General features: G+C 39.3%; 1 protein-coding gene across 1 annotated transcript; it reads left to right on the forward strand.

Moving 5' to 3' along the window:
• Positions 1–11771: 11771 nt before the first annotated feature.
• On the forward strand, positions 11772–15118 carry LOC131879366 (uncharacterized). The gene is made up of 4 exons (XM_059225666.1): positions 11772–12118; positions 12234–12464; positions 13546–13809; positions 13890–15118. The coding sequence occupies exons 2-4, from the start codon at positions 12264–12266 to the stop codon at positions 14922–14924; spliced, it is 1500 nt and encodes a 499-aa protein (XP_059081649.1). The 5' UTR covers positions 11772–12118; positions 12234–12263; the 3' UTR covers positions 14925–15118.
• Positions 15119–15129: the final 11 nt, after the last annotated feature.

Below are 15129 nucleotides of genomic sequence, written 5' to 3' on the forward strand. Positions count from 1 at the left end.
TTTTTCAGGTTTCAAATGTCCAAGAGTTTCTTGAAACAAGGTTACTTCTTCGAGGTTGCGTGCATTTGTTTGATACCTTGCGTGAAAATGTGGGCACTGTCCTGAAGAAACAACTGACTGAATCGTCAGTTTCGGGGAGGCCAAAATATGAGTTTTCCGTCTTTTGTCTGGACAAAGGTTTATTACTTAAGGTTTACTCACTTCCCAATAAAATTTTCTAGACAATTTTGAAAGAGATGGAGAAAGTGTAACGAAGGCAACATTTTTTTCCTCAGATGATGTGCATTCAAATTCCGCAGTTGAAGATTCACATTTTAGGGGAAGTTACATGGTGTAAGGTCGATCTTAAGAAAAATTTTAGACGCAAACCACATCCACAAACAAAGTATCCAAGAAGGAACAATGTGATGGGTGACTTCGCTGGCTGGACGAAGCCAATAAAAAAGGTGAAAGTGTCAGCCAAAGTCAGTCAGGTGGCTTTTAGTCACGCTGAGATGTTGGCAATTTGTGAATTATTTTGATTTTGACACGACCTTTTTATCTTTAATTAGCTCACAAGTGCAATCAAATGATGACGGAAAAGAGTTTGGACTTGCTTGAGGAAAAATTGTTCTGTTGAACTGTTACACGCCATTGTCCCTTTTCTGCTATCAAAATGGTTGCTACTGGCTTATCAAGCTCATTTTCAATGCATCATAATGTTACTTTCTGATTTCAAAGCATTTTCCAATCTCTAGCTCAAGTTCTAGATTTAAGAGCATACATCTTTGCTTACCTTAGGTTTTAAAGTACTTTTTATTGCTTAGTTTCATCAACTTTACTGCATGTTTAAGTACCAAAAATGAAGGGTTTAAGCATGACTTGGACGTCTCTTATAATAATTTATATCTCCTGTATATACGTAAGTTCGGCAAGTTCTTTCATTATTCGGCGTTTAGGAAATCTTGTAGTACCGGCAAACGAATGTGCTTGCCAGTACCAGTGCTAATGGGGCATTTAGACCACCCTAATCCCCTAGACATGGTATAGTAGATTGCGCAGTTTATTACCACGAGAGGTCCCTGGTTCCATTCTCCTTCCCGACCTTTCTGAGGGTAACTTTTAGACGTTAGCAGTAGTGATGGGATCAAATCAAATTTCAAATTCAAGGTTGCCAGAAAACTGGGAGAGTGAAAGCACCAACCGGTTCTATTGTAACGTAAAATGTCGCGCATGAGCAAAGAGCAACCCTAGTTTGACGGAAGAAAAATCAGCATTACATTTTGAGGCTAACTAACGGGTTTACAGCTTCCCACCACTTATCTCATATGCCATTGAAAATATCAATTGGCAGCCCTAATTGCAACCTTCCGTGATTATTAATTTGGTCCCCATCAGTAGTTAGCTGCACCAACAGACAGAGGCAATCTGCTTATCGGAATTTGGATATGGATGATGTGATGGGTAGCTGTGCTAGGTGTACCCTCTGACCCTTTCTATCTGACCCTATCACCTCAAATAATATGAAAAAACATATCATTTCAATGCTAAAATGGAGCCACTGTTCGTGACTCTGTGCACAGAGTTACCAGAGCCGTTACTCTCAGGCAGCATCGGCAAAATTTTCCGAGGATAATTTGACCTGAGGCCGGTTTTTTAAGCGCTCTTACCTCGTGGTAAGGGCTTGGATGATAAGCATCCACTAGCCACTACGGTAAGGGTATTTTCCTACTGAATAACGTCCAAGCACCAAACACCAAATTTAGCAAGACGAGTCTTTTTGCTAAAACTGGCTGGAGTAAAAGACTCAAGTCCTCTGTCGTCTCAAGTGCCGATTCTGCAAGTCCGGCCAAAAGTAAAAAAAATCAAAGGACTCATACGAGTCCGATTTTTCCCCCACCAACAAAGGCAACTTTGATAGAACTCTTGGAATCGTCCTTCACATAGTGCTTATGGTCCAGTTACACAGATTTTCGCACAATCTGTCGATAAAACTGCGACTCACAGCACAATTCGAGCCTCACAGTCTCACAGTTCGGACTTGGAACCTGCTCCAACTTTCTGCAATCTGTGAGAGACTTTGTGGCTTCATCGGAAGAATCGCTCCAAGCACGACACAAATTTTATCACATTAATTCGACGAAGTCGCGATTCACACCTCACACACCAACCTTCTAGTCACTTACACTTCCAAAGTACACTCCATCAAAGCTTATTTTTGATCGGTTCAGCGTTTCTAAATACTGGCAAAAACGAGAGTCAGAGGAGTGCAAGAACAAGTGAAAAATTATTTCACGTGTTGTAGATTAATGTTGACGAGCAATTACATCCCATTTTCGAAGGGTTCTACATAATGCAAGTAGCGCAAAAACATGGTCTCATACCTAAGTGAAGTCACTGCTTTCACTCCTGGGCTTGCAGGGCGAAAAAAATTGGCTTGTTACAATTCTTCTTGATGGATTTATGCTTATTACTCTGATGTTAACATCCACATTTTAGTTTTCTAATCGAAGCACGTTTTGTTTTTAAGCTGTGGATTAATAAATTAGCCAACTTGCTCTGTTACTCATTGAAATTTCCTCGGTTTGGTCATGCTTGATCATGCTTGGAGGGATTCTTCCGACGAAGGGACAAAGTCTCTCACAGATCGCAAAAAGTTGGAACAGGTTCCAAGTCCGAACTGTGAGACTGTGAAAACCAGGTTCTTCAGTTCACCCCCCAGGTGGCTTTTTCTGTGGTATGTATTCTTGGTGTGGTATGGTATGTACTTCATTGTTGTCAAACGTAACAACAAAATGAATTGGGTGCATCTTTTGATTAATTCTATAGTCCTTAAGGGCTTTAAAATGACCAATTAATCGGCCCGGAAGGTTGCCAAATGCCAAAATGTGCGCCTAAAACATTTATCATTGCAAATGTCAAGACATTGTTTCTAATGTTAGGATGCATTAAGAAACTCATTGTTACACGGAAATATTTTTGTGTGTGTGTGTTGTTAAGTGTTTTGGGGTTCACTTTGGCAATCCTGAAGGCAAATCAAACGCTTCTAAGTTCAACGCACATGATCCGGAAACGGCGATACAAAAGAGTGACTATACATATTTTGTAAACTGTTTATATTGATGATGGTGAAAGATTTCATACACAGTTGGAGCCTATTTTCATTACATTTGTGTTTTCCTTTTTTGACTTACTTGTCTACATTTATTCATAAAACAAATGTTTCGAGTATTGATTTAAATGTTTAATCACCTGATTTAACCTAATGTTACCTCCTTGGTCTGACGCATAATACAGGGATGTAGGCCTGAAGGCGCGTTGGAATTTACTAAAGAATTTTGGGTCCGCCCATTCAGGAATGTCAAATTCATATCGGTGAATGTTTTTGAATACTTATATTCTTGTTATTTGATGTTTTCAACAACACTTTCAATTTTTATTCCACTCTCAAATCCATTAAACTTGGCATTTTTAAACGAAGGAAATGAATACGAATGAAATTACACTTACCTCTACCTTAAGTTGAAGCTTGGCAAATGGTAGTGTAACACAATATATCTATCACTTTTGCCAATGCAGAGCTAAGGTTGCATCAATTGTGAATCTGAACCTTCCGAATCACCTAAATTATTATTTTTTATTGTCGTAGAGACTAGAGCCACTATAATAGAAGAGTACGCGCATGAGATTTTTGGTCCTAAAACGTCGTTTCCATTGTATTGTTCCACTGTACTTCATTATTATTGAACTCATCAAGAAAATGAATTGGATGCAAGATTTTTTTAATTCTATAGTCTCTACTAGAGCCACTATAGTAGAAGAGTACGCGCATGATATTTTTGGTCCCAAAACGTCGTTTCCATTGTACTGTGGTTCTTCAGTTCACCCCCAATGCGGCTTTTTCTGTGTTATGTATTTACTTCATTGTTGTAAAACGTAGCAAGAAAATGAATAGGGTGCATTTAAAAAAAAATCGATAGTCTTTAAGGCCTATAAAATGACAAATTAGTCGGGCCGGAAGGTTGACAATCCCTCATAATGCAACCCTGCATCCGGCTGTAAATATATAACACAGGAAAAGCCGCCTTGGGAGTGAACTGAAGAACCACGTACTCTTCTATTATAGTGGCTCTATGTAGGACAAGGTAAACAGCATTTGATGGTTGTCTTTAAAACTCGCTCGAAATAACGCCTCTTAGGAGAACTTTCATCATGTTAAATAAGGTCAGATGCGGGGCGACGAGTGACGAACAGTGTCTCCATTTCAGACATGAATGGTAATCATGCGCTTTCTACACCAAATTGTGATATTTAGTAGCCCATTTTCAACAAGGAAATCGTGTTGACTTGTGGACCAATTNTTCATCATGTTAAATAAGGTCAGATGGGGGGCGACGAGTGACGAACAGTGTCTCCATTTCAGACATGAATGGAAATCATGCACTTTCTACACCAAATTGTGATATTTAGTAGCCCATTTTTAACAAGGAAATCGCGTTGACTTGTGGACCAATTTCAACTGAACCAGAGACTTCTCTCACTTTCGGAAACTGAGCTAACCACTACACCACGTCTCCTCCCTCTGTTCAAAAAGTCTTTATTGCGAGAATGCCTCATTGGATGCGTTAATTTTTACAATATATACTATTCAGCCTGATGTATTGAGGCCTGTCCCATTCTGGGTTCAAGGAGCGAAAGTCGAGGCGATGATCCAATAGAAAAGGGGGGGAGACCTAGGATCGAACCCATGAACCCGAGTTTTAGCTCGGTCGCGCGTTAAGCAACTGCGCTGCAACCATCTCCCTTAAGGAGAGTTAAAGCAAATATGTGAGGAAATGTAACACTTACTGGCGGCCGAATGGCCATGATAGGGCTTGTCAGGTAAATGCGTTCGGGAACAATTGACGTTATTCCATGGAGTAAAATCAAAGACAACCTGCCCAGCCAAACCGCACTGTGTATGCATTGATTTTTGACATTTTTTCCATTTACATGCTTGTCTAAGCAAAAAGCATTGTGGTAATGATCCAATTTGATAGTGCATTCACAGAATCATACCAAGCATATTCATTTTGTTCGGTTTTGTAACACAGCTCACTCAAAATCACTGGATTATTGAAAATTCAATGAGCGGATGGTAAGAGTTGGCTGTGATATTTGTCTTAGTTCTCCTTCCCAAAAATGCCCAAAATCAGTGTGCCGGACCACATTTTTCCCTGAATTTCCTTCACTTGACATCCCCCATATGTCCAAAATCATGTCAAAGGGGTCTGTCTATATTTTATCAGAAACTCAATTTTCTAGCAATCGAAAATGCCACCTGCAGAAGATTTAGTCAAGACCTAATCGGAATCAAAAATATTTAGATATAATATCGTTGGTGCAGTTGGACAATAAACATAGTCCGATGATTTATTAGAGATTAGAGACAGATAATTATAATTATGATGAAGAGATAGTTGGCAATGATGTCGTCAAAGGGAAGCAGTATTGCACTTCCATCAAACAAGCCAAGGCAGCAAGATGGGAATGTCCAATCATTTTGCAACTTATTTGCCATGTTTGAAAACCTTGCCAATGAACTCCCATTATACATCAGAAAACACGCCAGGTCCGAAAAACATGCCATGTTCAACTTTCCCTTGCCAGAGTGATCCTAAATATGCCAAATGTACACTTTTTTGCCATACAAAAATGCCATCTGGCAGCACTGCAATGGACCCTATGAAACCAGCCTTCCTTGAAGTGCAATGAGATACCCCACATGGTTTCGTGAGCACTTATTTTGAATTGTGACAAGGTAAAATATTCACTTTTTCAACAGTAAATTCCCTCACATTCCTCCAAAACAAGGCCAAAATGCAGTTAAAATGTCTTTTCACATGGTTACAAGAGGTAAATAAAGGAAGATGTACTCAAGACTATTTCTGAGCGATATGATAAGTTTGACAATCACAAAATGTCAAAACATGCAATCTCAAGCTTGGAAGGCCAATAATTGTTCAATGCATGTGCTAGGAATTTACCCCTAACACTTGATATCTTGGCCTTGGACACGATTCCTTGCCTTAGAACAAGATCAACCCAAAACACAATTTCACAAATTTCATTTGATGAACAACTTAAGGCCCTCCTTATACCTATTAAAATGGGGTCTTCCGTTCTTTTGTCTAGTGATTTGCTTACCAAACTTCAGTGGTCGTATTGTGATTTACCCAATTCCCAATTTTACCTGAGATTTACGATTGAAATAGATTTATAACAATCACTTTTGGTTCATTGATTATTTGTAAAACAATAAGTTTGCCATTTGAGATACTGCAAATATTAGTATCCAACTTAAGATAAACGACATCATAATTCAAAACAATCTGAGCGTTATGATTAACTATTTATCAAGTTAGAGGATTTCTTACGTAACTCTTATCCACATTAACCAGAATCAACTATTTTCACTTTTTCTTGAATCTCACTTGCACCAGACTTTGGTTAGATCAAAACATGACAGATCTACGGGAATTTAGCATGCAACAACACCAAAGAATCACTTTGATGAGGATGAAAACGGACGTGAACTCTTTGCCAAATGAAATAAGGCATTTGGCGTTCGCAAAACTTCTTAAAATACTTGTAAGGATAAAGTTTGTGGAAGAGGGCAAATTCTTAACCTTGTGATTGGCCGTTAAATTGGCATTCCGCCCATGAGATCCCATGCTGCGAGATTTTAAGATGGTTACCTAGTGTCTCAAAAACTGTCTTGATTATATCTTATTAGATCTAACTCTTGTTAGCGGATGAACAGAGTTTTAAGCTGCATTTTGGAATCGATTTGGAAGAAAGTGAAAGCATTTGAAAAAGTGAATATTTTATGCAGTCGCAATTCAAAATATGTGCTCACGAAACCACATGGGGTATCTCATTAGGTTCCCAGCCAGACGGATCCCCATAATCGGGTCGGAATCTAGGGGAGGTTGTGTGGCGACATTGAATTCAAGAAAGAATTACCCGAGTAGGGAAGAGCAGATTTCGTGAAAGCAACTTAAGCAAATCGTATTCGTTCGTTCGGAATCTGATCGGACCTACCATCTGATGATGGGTATCCCAACTTAGGGATATTCCCGCTCCGTCGTCACAACCAACGTGCGACGTTAATTCTTGCCTCACCCTCGGGAATGATAGCAAGTTCGCCCATTGAAGGTGTTGGGCAGCAACTTATGCTGTAACGTAAATACTGCAAAGAAACTTGAATTTGGCTAGCTTGGGATCGCACCAGGATTCGCAGATTGGAAAGCAGATGCTCAATCAATACGGTACCGCAGCTAGCCGTACATATTGAAACGATATAAAACATTTACTAAATACGTATCAGGAGGCAATAACCTTTGTTGAAAACCATGGCTTTTCTCGTGAAAGTTGACTTGAAAGCCGTCTTGGCAATTTCAAGGAGGGGTTCCCCAAGGCAATGAATGGTCTGATGGTTTCCTGGAACGTATCTAGTCTCCTAAGATGATGGCTGACACCATTACCTCTGGTGGGAAGGAGGAATGGAGGGCGTTGCCGAAGAGATCTTGTCTGGGCTTGTGGTAGAGAGAAGTGAATAGTGCATTTTTTCTTCCCTTGACAAGCGAAATCCCTATTCACGGACTCGGGATATGTAGTAAACACTACATTAAATACGAATTTTCGGCCTGCTCTTGGTCAGTTAAATAAGCTTTTGACAACATAACTTTGAAACGAACCACTTTACAAGTAGATAATATTTAAATGACCTGCTTTTAATTGAGGAGATCTGCAATCCTGATTTTTTATTTTTATTCGGTAAGTGGCTGAGAGTCGCTCTGACCAGAGACGATTAACGTTATTCTCCACCGATTAGTTGGCGGTGCTCATTTTTAAATTTGTGGCAAATGTTAAAAGGTTTAGATAGAGACTTTAAGGGTTATTAATATCGTGTTAGGTTAGGTTGGGTTAGGTTAGGTAAGGTTAGATTAGGTTTGATTATGTCGGGTTAAGATTTAAAAAAAGTTGCACCGCCAAGTAATCGGTGGAGAATAACGTTTACCGCCCAGGGACTCCAAAGAGAGGAAACGACACGGCTTTCCCCTGACCGCCAACTTAGGCCATTGCGTTGAATTAAGACAGTAACTCTAGGATTAATAAAACCAGATTATCCGTACTACAGAGTACATTAAAATGGTTTTAATTAAATAATGATCTCCTTGATGTAAAACTCCGTCCACACACTAAATATTTCTTAATTAATTTTGAAAGTTAGAAGAATAAATGAAATAAATACCCATGAACATCAAATCAATCAAAAACAATCAAATTGTCTTTCAAAGCAGTGAAATATTGCGTAAAACTGGCTCAAAAACACGCATAGATAGAAAATCAACAAGTATAATTTTATTAATTGATGAGGAACTTGCACTAACAAAATATAAAAGAAATGTATGGAATAGGCAATAAAAGTGCATCTACATAAATGTTAACATATTAGAATATCTGGGATGGACAATTGATACTTTTGTTTTGATCCACACATTTGACAAAAAACATCAGGCATTGGTGAAAAATGAATGAGTTATCTTTTTGTAGAGTTTAAATCTCCACTTAAAGGGAAGTTTGCATAAAAGGCATGCATTATTTAAGGGGCATAGAGTAATACCAAAATACAGTAGACTAGATCTCAATTTGAACTTTGGACTCCAATAAATTCTTTTTCTTGCAAAAGCATCCAAAATATCAAAATAGTCAAATTAAGCAGGTGCCATATCTCTTAAAATTATCGTTCTATGATTATGAAGCATCCATATGAGTTAAAAAAACAATATGTAACTCAGAGCTACAGTATGTCTACTTTTGGATTGAGGGCCATTCCCAGAGTGAGAACCATAGTTTCATAACAAAAGCGTCAAATTACTTGAAATTTGATCAAGATGTTTCTGAAGCAATTTTCTAAAACTAATATTATTAGCAAAAGAGTATTAATTGATTGTGTTTAGAGCAAATTCTTGTTTTATCAAGAAAACCTAATTAACATTTTTCAGTTGTTGTACTTTAAGACATGTTTAAAGTCATTTTAAGTATATCTATATGCCTGGTTTTAAGCACATACCATCAATGGTTACGAAAATGATATTAGTCACATATTTTCGTCAATAATTATGCCAATAATTGACATTCAAAAATTTCAGCAGCAAAAACTTAGGCCTTACGTGGCGAGAAAGGTTTGGTGATCACAAAAAGTGGCGTTTCCTTACTTTAGTGTCCTTGCTCTGACCAAGAGCAGGCCGATTTGGCGGGAAGCCCGTTCGTTCACAGTCCATATTTCTTGAAGCTTGTGCCATGTTGCATACCAAGAGCTAGCTTGTTGGAACCAAAAAAATGTAGTGTCTTTTCTTTACCCAGAGCTTTGGATTGCTAATCCGCTTCAATGCTCAATACTAAGACCTTCAGATTGAAACCAATTACTTTCTGTGTCGATTGAAAATCTCATCTTTCGTTGGATGTATTATTAGGCAAAGCGATCAAGTGTCAAAGTGGGTGAGCCATTAAAATATATATTGTGATCCTTCTGTCAAGAGCAAAATTTTTTGCCCTTCTTCAACATCACCAAGAATATGTCAAATGGGGCGTTTTATGATTTGTAGACGTACTCTGTCTTTTACTGTACAGTGCTCACCACGAAAAAAAAGCTTTCTTAAACCGTTGTTTGAAAGAAAAATAGTACATGGATACAAATGTTGTAATAACTTACTTAATAAAAACAATTCTTATCTTTCATACTCCATTTAACCACAAATGAGCCATTTTGATCTAGCAACTATCTTGACTTGACAGGAGCGAGCTGCAAAATGGTTCAAATTCAAGCTGTAATTTTACATTTCTAAAACGTAGATTGACTTTGAGTGGATTGCATACATTGAACTTGTTAATCAACCGTCTAAAAAGGTTCCACTGACAAGGAAAAATCCTATAAATTATTCACATGGGGCAATAGAATAGTTGTGGACATTGTCATTATCTTTACTACTACAACCACCACCACGTCCACCACTTCCACCATTTTCATCGTACCACCATCTGAGAAATCGACGAACGAGGGGAAGAAACGAACAACAACGAAGGACAAGGAGGGACCAACAAGCAAGAAATTGGTGCCATTTTGTGCCTTCTACTTCTAGCTATACGTAGGGTTAATGATTTGATCCGTAATTGGGACGCTTCTGGAGGAAAGTACTGAAGTGGAACTACGTATATGATCAAGGAATTGCAGAATTCCGATCATTGAAGTCCTGAGCCTTTGGACACACTGAATGTAGTATCCTATAAATCACGAAAATCATATCAACGAGATGGGTTAAAGAGATCCATCAAATGGACAAAGCGACACATATTGTGTTTATATTTTAATGAGCCAGTGAGTCTTTTCGCAAAAAAGAGGTCTTCCCGATTTTTGTTCTCCTTGAGCATTTGAGCATTTGAAACTCGTTGCTCAATAGTTCAATGGAACAACTCAGAAAACGTTTTTACCTGCAAAGGAAGATTACGAGCAGATTGGTGTGTTTACAGTGTGCAAAGAAATTCAGGGCCGCTCTTTGTAGCTTATGAAAATCCTTCCCCTTTACTCAACGAATAATGTGATCAAAAAAGATTATTGAAAAACCTAGAGCCTTAACATGAATGATCCAATATTACTCCAAGGGACATTGGTAACCCTCTGATGTTTGGCTACCGAAAGATTGACTCTTGAAATTTCAGATTTCGGCCCTTGGTCCGGTCTGATCAAAAAGGATTTATGGCATTTGTATGAGGTTCTCCACCTTCCAAAGGTTTACGGATGAACACTGAAAGGCTCACCAACGTCCCTTGGTCTTTGCCGGCCTTTAGGATGCCCTTAGCTTTGGTTCTGCCCTTAAGACTGCTCTAACTTGCATTTTCAGACATTGATTTGACGGCAGTTAATAAGACTGTTACCCATCGTCTCTAAGATATCGTTAGATCATTTGTAATATGTCACTCTGTACTTAACAGTTCCTCTTAATGAATGCTTGTGGTTTAATGTCAAAAGAATCTTTGAGCAAGGAGAAATATTGAGAAAAACAGCCATGGAGGCCCTTAATTTCTTTACACCCTGTAGTTGAGCCGAGCTGTATTGGTCCCAAATAGAGCATTATTACCGGGATGTGCATCAGCCAATGCATCTCAAAAATGTTAAGATAGATATTTGTAAAAAGAAAACCAACAATTAATGTCACCATTAATATTAATTTCATCCAGACATGGCTCATATTTTGTTAACGATTGTAAATTTTTCGTTCCTGAAAGGTACAAGTCTCTATCTCTGTCTAAAGTAATTAGACCGATTTGGCGCCCTTGTCTGACTTTCAACTCGAAAGCGCCGTATTGTCCTTGATTAGTGTATTTGCAAAGGCTCTGGATAGAAAATGTTGTCGAGCAATCGATATGTTGTACCGAAATAAGAGCTCTTACTTCAATCAAGGTGAAAACGTTGAGGTCCCTGAATCCCTCTTGCTGTTTGTCATAACAATGGAAGTGCATTAAAAAAAAAATCTATATTTTCCGTTTCTTTCCGCTCATTCGTCACGGTCCATGGAATATGAATTTTCGTTGGGGTGACACACTTCCTTTCATTCTGGTTTTCAGTTTCTTTTCCTGCGGCACTTCTTAGTTCGCCACGTGCTCGACGGGTGATTTAGATTTTCAAGAAGTGATAACCCAAATTCTGAGGAACAATTATGAGAAAGCAGCCGTGTTGAAACCTTCAAGGCTCCAAGGTTTCCTGTAATGCTCTCTCTTAGTTTCTTCCCGAGGGCTCAAACGAAGATTAGTTACTCACAATCGTTTGTTACCGGACGTTGGGTATAAAATACATACGTACGTACTGACGTGAGAGACAGAAGAAAGCGTCTAGAAAGATCGTGGTTCCTCCTGGATTCTGCTTTTGACGAACAAGTGCCGGAGGAAGTCTTGGGTGGGTGGGCGCGTGGTTGTCCTAACTGGGGATTGGTCATCCTTAAAGAGTAGAACAAGCCATACATGTGTAACATTGACGACCGTGAGCTCAAGTCAAGCGCCCAGTTTTTTTGATTTCCAAACTTTCCTACAGCCACACGTACGTGCCTTATAAAATATTCATGCTAATCACCCGTTTGGGGACCAATACTGTCCAGTGCCTTCTACGTTCTCGTTCCGAAAGTATCTCGATCCTGTTAGTTCGCTGATTTCAGAGAAACATCCTGACCCATCGTCATTTCAAGATGTCGTCTTGGATAGTAAGCTACCTGTGGGTAGCCTTGCTTTGGCCAAGCGGGCAGTGCGCCTTGGAGTGCAACTTGGCCCAAGATCGCTTGGCCTCGAACTATGAACTGTCCACGGCCGCCAGAAACGGGATCAAGTTCAAACCGGGTCAAAGCACCTCCCGGTTTCAAGGCCTCGAGTGCACTTGTCTGACCGACGACGTAAGTTCGTGATCCAGTTTGATAGAATTCCATTCTCAAGCCCAGTCAAATCCACTTCATTTACGGAACAGAGGCGAGAAATTTTCAAATTTCAAAAAGCCATGTCATGCACATAATATTGATACTGATAAAGTAGTTCAAATTCGGAAAAGAAATTATCTGTTCTGTTATGCATGCCCATTGGTTCAGCCAATCGAACATGACTAAGAATGAGAGTAATCCAATCAACTTGACTTTAAATTTTGGGGCTGTTTGATACAAAAATAGTATAAACATTGATTTCGCGAAATATGGTCTTGATGAGGCAAGAAACTTGAAATGCAGGTCATCTAAATTTTAGTAAAAGTAATTGTGACGAGTAACGCCCTTGAAGTTTTTGACGAGTATCGGTTGTGTTATGAATTTCTCTTTCAAAATTTATTTTTGGATTTCCAGCTCAGATTGAATACGGCCAAAAGATACAAAATGAATTAATGACACCAAAACGTGATATGATTAACCCAACACATTTTCCTGCTTGAGACATAATCGGCTTGATTTGATATTCAGTTAGGAATGTTGATTTAGATCACTGATAGGGATCTAAATTAGAGTACAAACAATTATCGTCTGTATTTACTCGAACATTAACAGTCTGGAAACCCCACATAACCCCGAGAGTGACAAGTAAAATCCAAAGTTATATGGGAATCTAGTTGTAAGTCCTGATCTGCATAAAACTTTTCAAAGGAAATAATTTTCTAGAATTGAATAGTAGTGTCTCGATGAATGTCCATAACTAGGCAGCCATTGCATTCAAAAAGCAACAAATGGGAACGACAATCTTGGGTTAAAGAATTGTGCAAAGTTTTGAGAATAGTGCACTCAACATGTATTAATGTTAAGCATGTGACGTACAGTCGGAATAGGTATCATTCATATATTTATTGCAATTACTGCTTTTGAGGCTGACCATTACGCTCGGATGTTGCTTTTGAATGAAATTGTTTTGAATCTGTCTTTCAGAATGATTGATTGTGTCATTTCATTTACATATTGCTTCCATCAAATTTTCTAAAAAAAAATTACTCTTGTATTTTAGGAGGTCTTGGGTGATGTAGTTGTAAGCCAATTCGATGCCAATGACCAGCTCATAAATGACAATGGTCAATACGATTGGAAAAATTCGTCCGTGTTCAAGATCTCCAATTGTGAGAAGTTAGAAGTCACCATGAGACGCGGTCTGAACGACCTGGCCACCAAACTCTCAGGGGGCGTTTTAATCTTTGAGAATGTGGGCGAGCTCAATCTAGCCCAATTCCAAATCATGACCAGAGGAACCGGCAACGACTCTCTGGAAGGCACAGTAAGCTTAATCCACTGACTGATAAGCACTCACTCTTACAATGAAAAACTTCAGAATTCATGCTTCATTTCGTTTTTCAGTTCACAAGTGTATATTTCAAAAATGTGACCATTGGTAGATTTCCCAGCACCGCCAGGCCCGCCATGATCATTGAAGACAAGATCGAAGTGCTTTTTCACCATCTAAAATTGAAAGAGGGCGTTGTGCTCGATTTGGCGGTCACCAATCGAGAAAACGCCATAAGCCCGATTTTGCGAATAGAGGAATCCGAATTCACGGGTCCAGAGTCGCTCTCTGGATCGCTTTCGGACTTTGACGATACGCTCAAAGTCACGGTGAAAAACGAGCAGTTCGTGGTCAACACTTCAACCCCCACCAATGAAGGATGCGAGTTTGATTACAAGGGCGAGATTATTCTCAAGAACAACAGGATTGGACTGTTGCGAAAGGACAACCTCAAAGTAATTGGTGCCATGAAGCTAGATTTCCACGACAACCGTGTCCAAACATTCACTCAAGACGCTGTGATCGCGGACAGCGTCAAAGAATTCCTTTTCCGGGGCAACACCTTTAAGTTCCAAATCTCTCAACCTCTCTTGGAACTAGCTTATGTCAAGTCCGCTAGAGGCTGCCCCAAAGATGATCTACCGGAATCAGCCATCCGAACGATCGATTTCAGTCGAAATGAGTTCTCCCAGTTGACCGCATCCCCTTTTGTCATTGACGCTGATGACTACCCGGAAAGTCTCTTCGACAAGATGGAATTGGTGAACAATACGATTTCTAGTCCCTGTTCCTGCCAAGACAAGCCATTGTCAAATGATGCCGAGATTTCCGATAAAATCTACCAGAGGCTGCAGGACAAATCTCAATGCATCTCAGAGATCAAAGGCGAGCCATTGATTGGCCTGAGAGACCAGATTTGCCAAGGCAATCACCCATTGACCCAAGAGGAGAAAGAGCAACTGATTCGCGATGAGTTGAGCGAAAAGTGGACCACTTATTTAATCATCGCCATTGTGGTGAGCCTCATTTTGGCGGTGGCAGCCACTGTCCTCATTATGAAACTGTGTTGCAACAATTCGGGTGATGTGTCACCTAGAGGAAGAGATTAAGTGGGCCCAAATTACAAACGACAAAAGACTACTTTCGAAAAGGAAAGGTGAAACACCATCAACCTAAACTGTGTGTCTCACCAACAGTCTCGCCTCATTTTCTGTCTTTTTTTGCTAATCGATTAGTTCTAACAAGAGTGTTTCCAAGTTTATCCATCCAGTGGGTATTAAAGCCAACGTTATTTTAAAGGTGACTTTATTATTT

The sequence above is a fragment of the Tigriopus californicus genome, chromosome 4 (assembly GCF_007210705.1).
Source record: "Tigriopus californicus strain San Diego chromosome 4, Tcal_SD_v2.1, whole genome shotgun sequence".
NCBI lineage: Eukaryota > Metazoa > Arthropoda > Copepoda > Harpacticoida > Harpacticidae > Tigriopus > Tigriopus californicus.

What these genes read in the sequence shown, in the direction of transcription:
- LOC131879366 (XM_059225666.1), top strand. Translation starts at nt 12,264, where the DNA reads ATGTCGTCTTGGATAGTAAGCTACCTGTGGGTAGCCTTGCTTTGGCCA. An exon ending in GCACTTGTCTGACCGACGAC is followed by an intron (nt 12,465 to 13,545) that starts GTAAGTTCGTGA and finishes CTTGTATTTTAG; the next exon opens with GAGGTCTTGGGTGATGTAGT. An exon ending in ACGACTCTCTGGAAGGCACA is followed by an intron (nt 13,810 to 13,889) that starts GTAAGCTTAATC and finishes TTCGTTTTTCAG; the next exon opens with TTCACAAGTGTATATTTCAA.